The 14,866-nt window shown below is 40.1% G+C and overlaps 1 protein-coding gene across 1 annotated transcript in view; it reads left to right on the top strand.

The window, feature by feature from the left end:
• LOC108447296 (neuronal acetylcholine receptor subunit alpha-7-like) overlaps window positions 1-14,866 on the top strand; it is a 29,021-nt gene that overhangs the window by 3,105 nt on the left and 11,050 nt on the right. The window contains exon 2 of the mRNA XM_017736833.1: window positions 896-1,073. Coding sequence (XP_017592322.1) covers window positions 896-1,073 — 178 coding nt within the window. The remainder of the gene's footprint in view (window positions 1-895; window positions 1,074-14,866) is intronic.

Here is a 14,866-nt window from a genome sequence, read left to right as displayed (position 1 = left end):
GAGGGCTGGCCGGCGCTGGGACCTGCTGGGAAGGGACACGGGAAACGGACGGTGGGGATGGGGGAGCGAACTCCGTCAAGGGACTTAAATGGTGGCTGCCCCAGGGCAGAGGCTGCGGTTTTCTGTGAGGGGAGTGCAGGACTAGAAAATTGGGAAAAGGAAAGTCCGTCTGGAGTGGGACAGGGAGAGCTCACATCCAGAGCACCTGTTCCTACCCTGTCGCACATTTCCCTTCATTCGACAACTGCCTCTGTCCCTGGTCTACTCTGCTCTAGTCAGGTAGACCTGTTCCTTCCCTGCACAGAAAGACGGCAGACTAAGAATCCTCCTTGGATTTGAAGTGTAAAAAGGACGGAAATCCCCGAATACTAGCATGTATATTAATGTAGTGCCTATCATCTCTGCCAGGGACCCCGTACCCCACTTAATGAACAGGGAACAAAGCGGAGACTACTTGCCCCAAAGAGTTCTCTGTCTGAAGCAGCCTGAGAGCGATGTTCAATCTAACCTGTGGCCATTTTTCTCCCATTGTCTTACTGATGCCCTCTGCCGTATCTCTGCTCTGCTTTTCTGGTTATAGCTATGCCAGGACAGGTGTCAAATCACAGGTACTGTATTTCCTCTTCATCGCTTCTTGCTGCTGGATCGAACGGTGCATACATTGAGAAAGCATCATTAGCATTTAGAATGTATCGCTCCTGGCCAGTCAAGAATTGATCAAAGAGGCAATCCCCCTTAAAGGCTGGGATGAACATTTGTGATTAGGATTTTGTTGCAGTAGCTAATGAACTATTTGAAATACAGTGGCATTTTTCTGGGAGTGCAGCAGGTGTAATAATAGATACATAATATCTGATAGGAGTGAAAAAGCATGCCTGAGCTTTTTCTGATATAGAATCCTTATTATTTGTCTGTTTATTCCTGTGCCCAAAGAGTCCCTGCAAGGAGAGTTCCAAAGGAAGCTCTACAAGGAGCTGCTGAAAAATTATAATCCATTGGAGCGACCAGTTGCAAATGATTCCCAGCCACTCACTGTCTATTTCACTCTCAGCCTCATGCAGATCATGGATGTGGTAAGTCTGTAACTTTCTAGGAAACTCTTTCAAAGGGTGGATTTTTCCTTCCTAGAAAGGACATTTTAGATAGCAAAGAAAGATTACAAGAATTTGGAAAGCACAAATAATTCAAGACACAATGCCAAATTTTGTCTGCCTCTTTAAAGAGCTAAACTTAGAAGTACAGTTTATCTCTTTCTTAGATCTCTTGTCAAAAATTCCCAACATTTTTAGCAGTACAAAATATTTCAAAGGGAGCTCAAAATGCACACTTTGCCTTTGGAATCCTTAACTGTCCTTAGAACCAACAAGCAGTGTAGTCTGGGAGGGATTTGCAAAACCAAAGTTCTTGATTTCTGGTGGTCACTTAAGAGCTGCCTATTTTGGAAGATGGAGGGAAGAGGAAATCCTGGCCAAAATCCAAGTTATGTTATTCCTTTTGGTATGTAGACAAGATAGCTACATTCTATATGCTTAAATAGCTACTGTATTTGCAACCACACTTGGTTAGTATATCAAGAGATATTCCTGTGCTGTACTTGTACAATGCACTGTAGGATGGTTTTGGGTTCAAATATGACTAATTTAAGCTTCACTCTGTCACAGTAGCACAGAGATGCAATTCAACATATAAGTGGCTTTACAGTGTTTGTTTTTACTGAATTCAACTAGCTATGACAGCGAATAAGGAAGTTACAGTCTTAAAACTGTAGTTAACCTCAAAATTCCATTATCTTCCCATCAGATGCCTAAAGTTCAAGACACAGAGCTAATTTCTTCTGGAGCTGTCAAATGGAATTAAAACCCATACAAAATGAAAGGAAAATACCCACAGATCACTAGCCAATCTGGGTGTACTCAATGACTGGCAGTCTTGGCTAATATGGTTCAAAAGGGCGCTTTTGATCCTATGTCCCTTTCAAGAAACCCCCTTAGTCAGTCAGAAACCTTAGTTTTTGTACTGGCTGTTTAGTTACAGCTCATTCTGCTTGCCATAAAACTCACTGCATTTCTTTCTCAGAGATCTGGGATTGACAGCCAAAGAAAGAAACCAACCATGAAGTAAATTAAGCTTCAAGCTATTAAACAAATGAGTTTTCTTCATTGTCAACAAGAAGCAAATGTTGGTGGGAATGATAGCTACTTGCAATAACAATTACTGGTTTAACAAGCTAGAAACAAAACATGTCACCATCATACTTTCCTGTAGTTCATATATTCACTTTAATGGCTTTTCAGCTGATAGCCACTGAGTCTAGTTGGGAGTGAGACCTCTCCAGAGCCAATCCATCAAATCCCTCCTAGAACAGATTGAGCCAGGCTGGATCCTGGTTGCTGCTATTCCTTATGTGAAGTCTCTTCCATTCCACTCAGACTTTGCTGACAGGAAAAGGGAGACAGTATATGAAATCTTTTCTAAATACAGTAGATGTTTCCTACCTTACACTTCTAGTTTTAACCTGTCCTATTAAAACTAGAAATTTTCTACCCCATGGTTGTAGATATGTTTTTCTTTTAATGGTATTGCACATTAATATGCATGCTAGTATCAGCAGTACATAATGAGAGATCTGTAAGTGCCAATTGCCCCAGCTTAGTGTAGTTCACTAGAAAATAGTTACTTAATTGTCTAATGAGAATGCAAGCTGGCATAGTAAATCATACAAAATGTTTCTAAATGGGGAGGAAAAACAGTGGCAGCATGAGAAAAACGCAGTTTGGGGATGCATGACCCAAGAGGAGAGCTAGGAAACTAAGGGAGTGCTTAGGCAGGGAGTACGTGGTAGGCCTGAGACACAGCAAAGGAATTTGGAAGAAAGGTGGAAGAGGATGGGATGCAAAATGGAATGTAAGAGGTTTGAAAAAGTGGACTTCAAAAAGAAAAATCTTGAGACAAAGACTAAGACATACCTTAGTGGAAGGAGAGGAAGAGGGGCTAATGGATGGGCATGGCTGCTCAGAGTCATAGCTTCAGTACGATGGCAGTGAAAATAAAGAATAGGATGTAGAGAAGCTATATATTTTTCTCTACTTCTCACCTCATGGAAACCCCTCAATCTGCACATAAAACTGGTCTTTGGCTTCTGCTTGTCTGGTATTTCAGTGCTGGCACGGAATCTTAACCTAACTTAGGCTTAGGAAAATTTCCAGCATACACATTTTTGAGAAACGGATTATTGAAATACACTGATATTATATAATTCCCACACCCGAAAAAATTACAGCCACCACATTTTTAAACACTGTATGGAGGTAAATACCTTCTAACAGTGTTGTTTTCTCTTGTAACATCCATCCCAATAACAGTATTAGAGGAGAATATTCAGCCACTTCCTATTGGTTTAGAGGGAAAACTAGGAATAGAGACAGCAGCAGTGCTGTTCCTACTCTACTGTATCTCATACAGAATAGTGAATGGCATAGAAAAACAAATGCAGTGAGCATGAGGGTGTGAAGTTTGTGCCTAGCCTGGCATTTGTACAATAGACATATCTGTATCAACTGTAAGTTAATACAATTGAGAGAAACTTATGGGAGGGTATCTCATCCCCAAAAGTCAGAAGATGAAACCTTAGAAATTAATGTTAAAGAGTCCCACATTTATACTGCAAATGACTGCTTAGAGACACAAACATGAAAAATTGGAATACACTGAGATATAGAGCGATAGTTCAAACTCAATTTTTACTGCTATCTAAGTAAGTAGAAAAATCACAATCTTATTTTAGCTTGGAAAGGGCCTCTAGAGTTTATCTTGTCCACTCCCCTACTGCAAAGATGTCTTAAATAGATCATGTTACTCAGGACTGTGTCAAGTGTTGACCACTTCCACAGCCAAAGTTTCCTCAACCTTCCTGGGCAGCCTGTTTCAGTATTCAACTTCCATCATGGTAGACTTTTCCAAACATCTAAGCATAACTTCCTATTTTTCAACTTGGGAATAGTACTAAAAAAACACTTCTAGAAAAATGACACCTTTTCTTCTTCAGTAAAATGGGTTACACAACAAAAAGATACTTTCGGCGAAATATTCCAGATTTCTTGACCATTTGCAGCAAGGTGTGTATAAACATAGCAGAAAACTAGAGAATGAAGTCTTGGCAAACCCACGTGGCAGAACTCATTCTTAGAGTAGCTGTCAGTGGTTCACTCTCAGTATTTAAGATTTGCAGCTTTCTGGTTTGAATCTAGAATTTTTACCAGCTTTCTATGTGGAACTTGGGGCAGCACTTTGGGAGTGTTCTAAGCTGATCTTGGCCTTTGCTACTGGAAGAGATCTCACTGAGTTCTGGGCTCATGCTCCCACAGCTTTGGCTTGCACCAGCGCCTCTCTGAGTAAGAGTTACCTCATCCTTTTTTGGGGGGTCAGTTCTCTACATGACCTGTACTTTGTCTTTAGATTAGCTTAAACTGCTCGCAAAACTACCTGTGGTGGTTCTTCACTAAACATGTCATATATTTCAAAAAACCCAAGCGAGGTCTGTCTCTGATTCAAGTTGTAAAACTTGGGAGAATGCTGGACCAATACTATCTTAGCTTGTGACTTCTTCAACAAGACTCATGGTGACAAACATTCTGGTGGGTATGAGTGTGACCATTTTGGTCTAATCTGATCATAAATTAGTTAAATTTTTTTACTAGCTGAAGAATCAGCATTTAATAATTTATTTAAGGAAGTTGAATTAAGCTACTTATCTACATGAATACTCAAATTCTTACTTATGTTGCATAACACTGTTTAGTCAGGAAACTTTCATGGTTCCTGCAGACACTTGCTGGCTAATTAAATAATTTACTATACAACAGTTTTAGCTTATTTTCCAGTTTCTCCTGTTTCTTTGTATAAAATTTCTAGTTAGGGGAAAGAAAAGCGCTGAATAGTTGTTTGTATGTAGTGAGCAGGAGCAGAATCTCAAGAGAAATCCTGTTCCTTTAGGCTGTTCAGCTCACTTGTGCAGACCAAAGGATAAATGAAAGCATGCAAACTTTTTTACATTTATCTGAACTTAGTCAAAGTTTGCTTATCCTACATTGCCCTTGGTTACTTGCATGACTTAGTTTTATATATTCAAGGGCTTTTGTCCTTGTGTCGTTTTACACAGTGAAGTGATCCAGCTGACTTCAATGACTTACATACAATGCTTTGCAAAGGCTCTGCATAAGGATCTGCAATTCGGTATTTGCAATCCAATACCCCGGACCCACTGGGCAAGATAGTAATGTGAAATATTTTGAAACTTTGAAAAGAAAATTATGCTGTCATTCAAAGAAGCAGAACAGCTTCTGTAAAGAAACAGACTATAAAACAAACATCATCCCCGCCAAAAAAAGAAAAAAAAAAAACAAGAAAAAAAAAGAGAAAAAGAAATTTAAATCTGGAAAAATGAATAAAACAAAAAAATCAAGAGGCTCATTGAAAAATGGTGCTAACAAGGTTCCTAAGCTATTTATCAGGCCTCAGCAGCCTCTTTGCAAACAACGGCTGTGGCAAAAGCTCATCAAATCTGCATTATTCTTTTAATTTTAGCATTCATTTGTGTACGTTAGAAAATATCTCTCCAAGCTTTATTTTCTTCTTAATTTGTGGCTTTATCTTTTTTCCTGCCATGCTAAAGGGAGAAACTGTTTGCACTTTTATTTTGCAGCCATTTCCATTCCACCACAATTTATTCCTTAGAGTTTAGAAAACTGGAAAGGTGCTGCGATATGCCTTCTGATATTTTTAGTTAGTTTAATACCACGAAAGTTACTGGTTATAACAGAAAACAGGGTATTCTATTTTTCCATGAAATATGCAGAACAGATCAGACAAGAGTCTAAAATATTCTGGTAATTGATCTACTTTAACAAGCAGACAACACCTCTCCCTACCCTACTCTGGTGAGCTATTAATATACTAAGAGCAACTGCAACCTTATTTCTGTGATACTTGTCCATCTTTCCTGTGCTTCTAAATATCTTCTGGATTTTTAAACTGTTCTGTCAGCATCTTTCTTTTACCTAGTCTTCTCAACCAGTGTTAGGTCTGGAAGGATATTTTAAATACAGGAGGATGTGTAGGTTGGAATGGGAAGCAATGAATGTACACTAATTAAAGACAGTTTGCAGGAAGGAAAAAGGGACTGACTAAAGGCTATAAAAAAACCTCCTCATAATAGTTCGCTTGAGGACATTAGAGATGTTCATTGTATGTGAAAATCAGAACTTCTATTCTGCTTTCTGGTTCCACAGGAGAGGTGTTTGGAACGGTTTTGTAATACAAATCAGCTGGGGTTTTTCTGTTTGTGTGGGTTTTCTTCTTAATAGGAGTTAGGTGAAGCAGTTTCTCAAACATTTTTCTTATTCTTTGTGATACAAATATCAGCCCGAATCATAAAAACTCAGTGCCTCTTTTTTTTTTTCCTAACTGCATTGGTATGGATGCCCCATTAACTTAAAAAGTGACTAAACATCTACTTCTATGTCACTTGTGATGAAAAAGGCTTGTAACCTTCCTGTGAAAAGCACGGCTAAGGTGCTAGCAAACAGACTCCTCTGTGACACTGTTGTAGAGCACAGGGCCCACCACATAAAGGCTTCACATTTTACACAGGGACTCTTACTAGAACAACAGAACCTGCAAAGTTACATTATCTAGTAATTATTAGTAGTCCTCACTAATCAGCTAATGAAACAAAATCACAGTGCAAGATGTAATTTCTGGGAGTCAGATCTGGCTAATACTTGGTCTTATACAAAGCTTTTAATTCACAGATGTTTGGGACTGAAATGAATATACTCCTTGTAATATTCAGAGTTGTTCCTCTTTTTAAAAAAGACTGTCACGTTCAAATACTAGACAATACAGGATGTCACTATTTAATACACAAGTTCATATCTTTTGTTTTGACCAGTATGGATCAGCTTGTTATGGTCTGTGGTAATTTGTATGAAAAGATTGAAAGTCCTGTATTTTTCTTCATAAATGTTCTTGTTCTTGGCTAGTGGAGCTCCACTGACCTGCACTGGCCAAGGATGTGGCTCCCTAAAGTACAAGTGCTTGATGAGCCTTTGCAGCCCTGTGTGCCTGGTAAATGGTTTCCCTGTTGCCATGTTCCTGGGAGAGCCATGGCCTCAGCCCCAGCCGAGGAGGAGCCCTGTCCCTGTGTGTGTGGCTTGGTCTCTGCTTGCACAGACCAATTACATGCTCCATAAACGTGCTGCTCCTTGGGAAAGCCTCTTCTGCTGTGCGCAGAAAGATGGGAGCTGTCTGGGTTCCTCCTGGGTTTGATTTGCCTCTGACTGCAGTGTCAACATGCACGAGAAGGGAGTTCAAATACAGGTGGCTGCCCATTTCCTTCCTGGAAAGGCTTCTGGAAGTGCTGTGGGAGGATGCTGTGGGCTGGGTGATTTATGTGGGGAAAAGCAACTCCCAGGTAACCATCACGGCCTCAGCCCCACTCCTGTAGTGTGATCTGTGTGAGTCTACAAGTTGGCAGGAATGTGCTGCAGCAATCTTGGGGATGATGGCAAGGGAAGGCAGGAAGTGCTGCTAAAGCAAGGTGGTATTTCTGTTTCTGTTCTCTGTCTCTGCTCAGGGCTGCATTCTCAGAGGCCCACGGATACAGTGTCTGCTTTTCTCTCAGCAAAGCACATGCTATCAAGTTTCCAGTCATTTACAAATCTAATATTGCTGACAGCACTTGAACAAAGTATTGTCAATGGATTGGAAGCAAACAATTCTATATCTATGAACAGCATATTAACATAAAAACATTCAAATGTTAATTATTTCAAATTTAGATGATACAGATGTGAATTCTTCAGTTTCTCCTGAACTCTTCACCGTATTTGCCTGAATAGACTACTAAACAATCCAACTGTTCCCAATCTAAATATATCTGTGAGTTACAAAAATGGAAAAGAAAGAAAGATTAAAAAAAAAAGGATCTCACAATGGGTCGGCAGTGGGGAGCCTATTTGTACAAGCACTTATATAGAAAAAGAAATCTTTTAAAATTCACTTAGAATTTTAATTACTTAAATAATTTACTGTGTTAGCCAATTTATTTTTAATTTATTCAAAATTAAAAGATTTATTTTCCAAGAATAACCAAAAGCAGCCTGAAGTAAATGTCTATTCAGATTTAACCTTCACTTGTGCTTGCATTTTCATGCCTGTTACTGCAACTAGAATTTGATTTGTAAAAAGAAAAGGCTGATAACCCTGGCTTCAACAACAGCTAACTGTGAAGCACTAAGAGCATGGCATGAAGCCATGCTGCTGCTCACTGGCAGCAAGATAAGAATATGATATTCATCCAGTTCATCTCTCCCAAATCATCTGGTAGTGATGTGAAGCCACATTTGCCTGGTTTATAATCTTGTCTCCTCATTCCTTGTGTGCTCCTCATAAAAAACTACCCTGAAGGGAAGATGATCAATAACCATGTGCAGAGTTGGGGGACCCATGCACATGTTTAATTATACAGCACTGCTACTTTGAACTTTTATTGGCTTTTGTTGCGTTCCGTCAGGAGTGTTTGCACATTTCTGTGCTTAGCATCCCCTTAATTACTCTCAGTAACTACACAAGTGTTCTGGTTTAGGGTTTGAGAGGAAGGAAGGAAGGAATGAAGCCTCTTACCCACCATCTCCAAAACTAAATGCAAGATTGAGGACAGAAAAAGTAATGAGCACTGGCAGAGCTCAAGAAATTCAGATGAGCATTTTTATGGATTTTGGAGAGCTCACTCCATCTCTGTCCCCACAGACAGAAATAATCTTTTCACAGAGGAGAATTTGCTCTTTTGTGTTGCGGAAAAAGCAGCCTGAAGGACCGTGTAGGTGTTCTGACATTTCAGTCGATGCTTGCTGCATTTGTGAAAAAACAGAGATGTGGTTGATTTCCATCAAAGTATTCCTTTCAGCTAAGCTCACAGTTTCTCAGTGCCTTTGTAAGTGATCCTCTACAGGCATATAAGAGAATTGGGGACAGTATGGATTTTCATGGAAAGCAGGAAAGGAAGACCCTTAAAAGAGGACTCTCAAATGTGTCTATCAGAGGACATAGGGTAAGGAATAACTAGAACCTCTGTAATACAATTCATCTTCTCGAATTATTGAAGCCTCTTAGCAATACTTCTGTGTCAAGAGTTGCAGAAACATTCAGCACCAATGTGTTTTGTACTCTGCCCTTCCCAGGAAGTTTTTTAATTGCCATGGTGATGTCTGTGCTGTATCCTAGATTGAACCGAGAGCCCAAGACATTGAAGATAATGGGTAGTGTTACATACCACAGGAATTTTGGAGCAACTCCTTCTTGCTTAATTTTCCTGTACTTGGAAGGATGGAGGTAGGATGTAGTATAGTTAGAGAGACTCTCTGGAATGAGTAATAGCACTGTGCTGTCTGATCCTCTGAAGCTGGCTTTACGTATGTCCATTTGTCATGCACAGAGCTATTTCTCGTGATTGTGTACGATACCTCTGTCTCTGTGGCTCTGGTGTTCCTCAAAGGTTTCAGCTGATGCTAACTCATGGAAAATGTGCTCTGGTCAGGTGTGGAAATTTTTGTTGCTGTCACTTCACAAAAATAGGATAGATGAACGCCAGCAGCAGGCTGGTGCTGGAGCTGTGTGCTCCGATCACACACAGGGAGAGGAAGAGACAGCTTTGGGTTCAGCTCTTTTTTCTCCCATAACTTTCTCTTCTCTCCTTGAAAAAATCACACACACTTTCCTTCAACTTTAGTCTGCTGGTACATTCAAGTGTAACAACCTGACCTTTCAATTTCGGTGTTCAAAGGCTTTGATTCCCTCTGGTTTTAACACTATGTAATGAGTGGGGCTATGGGGCTCTATTGTTTGATCTTATCTTGTGGAATGGTTGGTAGTTCCCAAATTCCGTGTTCAGAACTGACATGCCTGTCTGTGTCAGACTGGCAATCGTAATCAGCACCTAGAGCCTATTTCAGGGTTCAGTCCTCTCAACAGAAGTCTGCTACAAAATATACTGGAATCAAGACTTATTTGTAAATAAAGCAACAGAACACAGTTATTACTTTGCATGTTTGCAATAAATTTAACTGCACTTTAAACTCTATGCTGTATTCAAAAATTGAACTGAGTGAAACCTACAACTAATCATGGAAATTCATAACGTAACTTGAAAAATACAACTTGCTCTTCAAAAATATATTTTTCACACAAGGTATGCTGATGTATGTGATTAGTTATGCTGTACTCTGCTCATTTTGTATGTCTTATCCCTGCTTGTCTTTGCAAAGATGAAAGTGTTCATATCTAAATACAATCTCTTGTTAACAATGATGTACTGAAAAAAAAAAAAAAGAAGACAGACTGCTGTTACAATTACATCCCCATGGTAACAAAAATGGTACATCATGAGGCTCTTACACATATTTATAATCTCAGCTTCTTTTTCCTGGAACTCTGTGAAAGCCACTTCTCCAGCCCACTGCCAGGACAAAGCCCTGGTGCAGCCAATGGCAGCACAACTCAGACCTAATAGAGCATATCTGGAACACAAAGACTTTCCTACATCCTAAGAAGGCTCCTCACACAGATGGTGTGCTCAGAGTTAAGGTCACTCTTTTATGCTCTTTCTGCAGCAGCTTTTTGCTGTGATGGATTTGCATCCATCTGGGGAGACCTGTGTATGGTCTGAGTAAACTGCCTTTCTTTTAAAGCAATATAAAGTAATTGGGGAGAAAGCAAATGCTTTTTGCAAAAGCATGTAAGACACGTTGGTGTGGAGAAAATGCTGGCCTTTTTCAGACACAAACAGCACAAGTTATAAAAAAAAAGGCAAAACAAACAACCCCCCTCAGAGTTCACCCGAATTAGGTTAAGCAAAGTAATCTGACTCTCTATCTCATACTCCAAACTCAACCTTAACCCAGGTAAAATTCAAATTGTAGTTTTCTAATTTTTAAGAAAAAAAAGAGATATTAAAAAAGCCAAAAATGAACATCTACTCCTATCCTCCTATCCCAGCAGCACAGAGTGCTCTAGTAATATTTTAGCATTTTAACTTCAGAAACCTTTCAACTTCCACAGAACTTTAGCTTGAAGCAGAAGCATACTTGTCTGTTGTATTCAGGTTTACTTCCTCACTGTTTTGTTTCACTCTGTGTACACCTGAACAGTGCATGGGACAGAGGAACTCCAGGCTTCAATACCTGTGCAGAACAGATACCTGAAAATCCCTGTTTTTTTCAGACTTCCACATAGGTCAAACTCTACAGTTACTAAGTCTGAATTGTAACTGTGTGTAAGCTCATAGTAAACCTTGTATTAAATCTGTGCTGGCACAAGTGTTAAAGACAGACCAGAACTGTAAACTAGAGCACCTGTCCACCACTCTCACCTGGAGGTTTCCTTTCCTCCTCTTCCATTCTCTACCTCCCAGCTGCTGGATGCTCTTCCTCAGGAGTGTGGCCTAGTGACTTGCATACCATCCTACTGCAGTTTCTATCCCATGGAAACAGGAGCTCGCTGTGGCTCAAGCACAGCCTCTGCACCCCCTGTCCCAGGACCCCCTGCATCCAGCACCACAAGCTGCTTTCCATCCACACTGAGCTCACACTGCCCTGCTCAGCCTGGCCCTTCTCTTGGTAGAAGTGAAACCAGCCCAAACCAGGAAAATGCTAAAGATTTAGGGGACTTCAATAAACTTTACTCACTGTATCACAAATTAATGTGAGGAGGAGGTGTCCCTAGAGGGAAACTCCGCCTGTTTCCCAAATATAACACTTAAGTATCACAGTTAGCCCCAGAATAGCTATTTATTGCCTTGTTCCTCATTAAATTTACAGTCCAAAGTCAACTTTCTTAAAAAATCAAAATGGATAATGGCAGCAATCTGTTCCATCTGTGTTATCTCTATCAACAAACCTCCACTTTTCCCAGTCAGGAGCAATTCTCCTGAGCCATTTTTTATTTCAAAGACCTCCAGCATGCAGACTGTATGAAGAGCCATTCATATGCCATCCATCACAAGTCTAATAAACCTAAGAGCTCAGTGGAAGAGAAGTTATCAAATTTCATTTTAATTAACTACTCACATTTTGGTTGGCCTTTATAGTTTAATTCTTTGATTAAAAAAAGCTAGAAAAAATTAAATCAAAGATCAAGAAGCACACCAAGTAATGAAGACATTTTCAGGCTGGGTTTTGGAGACTTCGCTATAAAACTCACCTTAATGCTACAGGAGATACTTAACTAAATCCTGAGCACAGCTGCAATTATCTCTAAAGGTCTGAAGGAGCCAGAGTCTGAGTTAGCAGGTGGCAAGAGTCAGGCAGGTATCATCCTAGCTGTTAAGGTACCTCAGGCTAAATTTGCTTTGCAGTGGAAGGTGGAAAAGAAGGTGATGTCCTAAAAATTTTCAACTTTCACTAACATCACTAATTAGGGGCTGAGTATAAAATAATGAGGACCAACTTTTCAGGAGATTCTTTGCACCAACAGAATCAGGGCAAATTAGCAGCTGATGTGAAGGGAGTGGCCCTCGTTTAACATTAACACCCCAAGGCCAGGTCATGCAGAACTGGCACAACATCCTGACTGTGCTGTTCAACTCCGGCTGAACAACAGTTTGCAACAGTTGCTCTAGTTTTGAAGGAGCCTGGCTTTCCCAGCAGGAGGCTCTAACACTACAAGATTAAGTCATAAATGCCAGAGCTCTGCTTTTATACAAAAATGTCACTGGTATGGCAAAAGTCAGAACACCAAATAAAAATGTGTGTTTAAGTTTGAAATGGTCTCAAAAAATGCTGTGCAACAGTGAAAATTTATATTTTTCACTTCTGACATTTTATGGAATAATTTTCTGTCTTTTGCACCTATTTTTAAGAAATCAGAAACATTCTGTGGTCTGTTCCTGATGTTGAGTCTCACATGCTGGACCATGGAATATTATTAATATTATTTATGCAGTGGGAATAACTGTTTACACAGCATTTTCTGCATAATTTGAAATATGTGCTGTAAGCTCAGTCAAAATAATTTTACTGTATAAAAAGGTCTATTGCTGACCACTGGAGAAGTGAAGGGTTATTGCACTGGCCTATTTCTTTCATGGTGAAAGGGAAGTCAGGTAGGGAAGAGGCATCAGGAATTCCAAACTTTTATCTCACAAATCATGTACACTGACTTTTTCTTCATCTTTATACTGCTTGAACAACCTGTTTCACATTGACAACTCTTTGTTTGGCTTTTTATTCCTATACAAATCTCCCCAAAATTCTTAATTCCCTCTACTACATTCTTCAAGACTGGCTGCAGCTCCAGCCCACACCTATGGGTGATCAGGGGTAGTCCTTGGCCAGCAGTTGCAGTCTTCATTTCAGTGTCCCTGCAGAAGCACCAGGATGGCTTTTTTAAGTAACTGATTTTTATCTTCACCACTGAGATAGCAAAATTCAATTTTGCCAGCATGACTAAGAAGCCTTGAGCCACCTTTAATAGAAAAGTTTAGCTTTAACCTCAGCACATGAGGAGAGGATATTTGCAATGGACCCCCAGGGTGACTTAGTGTGGGAAGACTGAGAGGTCACTTTGGTGCTCTCAGGGCTGCAGGTGGGGGAAGATGGAGACACTCCTCTGGACTCTCCTGCAGGTTGGCCACACAGGGTGCTGCTGTGCACCAGCACCATGGGCAGGGATGGGAAGTGCAGCCCTTTCACTTCTCTCCATAACTTCTGAGGATCTTGGATTCATCCTGTCATTCTGGCTGCCTGAAGTATGGACATAAGGACATCTTTTGTCACCTGGCCATTTTATGAGTGCTTAACTCACCCTGTAGCCCATCCTCTCAGTACTAATTCTGTAGGAATTCAGGCTTTTTCAGCTGATACAGTTTAGTGAGCTCAGTGCATGACCTTGAAAGAACAGGAAGAAAACCCCAAGCAAAAGTTAAACATAACAGGATTGTAAATGATGGGGGGGAAATGTCATTAGGCACAGGTAATTTGACATTGTGGATCAGAAGATGTTGAGAATGTTTAATGAACAAGTGCTGAGACAGTAAGAGCTAATGAACTGACTAACCTGCTGGTTTCAGTAGGATGACATTCAAGCACACAAAAGTGAAAATCAGTAAAGAAAGTGTCTTACGTGTCTCTCACTGGCTGTCAGGGTGTTGTTAACTTCAGACTACAGTTAGTAGCTTCAGTTTTGCTAGAGGGTAACAATCAGGAACATAGCATTCTGCTGTAACAAGTGATGTCTTAAAATGTTCTTACAAAGTCTTTATTAAGATTCAAAGTAATTGAAGCCCAGTTCAAAGAGCCATAACTTCATCTATAACTTAGGTGAGGTTCAACCATGTAAACATAAAGAATCTAAATTTGAAGTGCAGAAATTACAGCTCATAGATTTTAGTCAGGAGATCACCTTATGCTAGTCCCCTGGGAAGTATGTGTTTCTTGCTAGATGCTGCACATCACTGCATGCCACTCTCTCGGCATGCAGTTTTATTTCAGTTATTTTTCCCGTCGCAGTTGCTGCATAGCTTTTCTAATGTGGATGCTGCATGTGCTGAAATCCATTTGAAAGGACACATGTCCTTACCAAGTTTATAGTGTCCAGGCTTACACCCTTCACAGAGCATTGTCAAGTTTCTATCTCTTCTTTTATATATTCTGATGAACACAGGGTAAGGGAAGGATAATTTGAGACTCTCGTAACTGTGTTTCCAAAGGTGATCAGTCTGATGGATTGTATAAATTGAAAAAACAGACAATAGCAGGAGTGGGAACTGGAAAAATGGAGACAGTGCAATTTCCTTCAAAGACCTGTAGAAATT

Source organism: Corvus brachyrhynchos, unplaced genomic scaffold, assembly GCF_000691975.1.
Source record: "Corvus brachyrhynchos isolate BGI_N302 unplaced genomic scaffold, ASM69197v1 scaffold200, whole genome shotgun sequence".
NCBI classification, from domain to species: Eukaryota; Metazoa; Chordata; class Aves; order Passeriformes; family Corvidae; genus Corvus; species Corvus brachyrhynchos.
The sequence above is the reverse complement of the archived record's forward strand: the minus strand, read 5'-3'. Positions and strand labels throughout refer to the sequence as shown.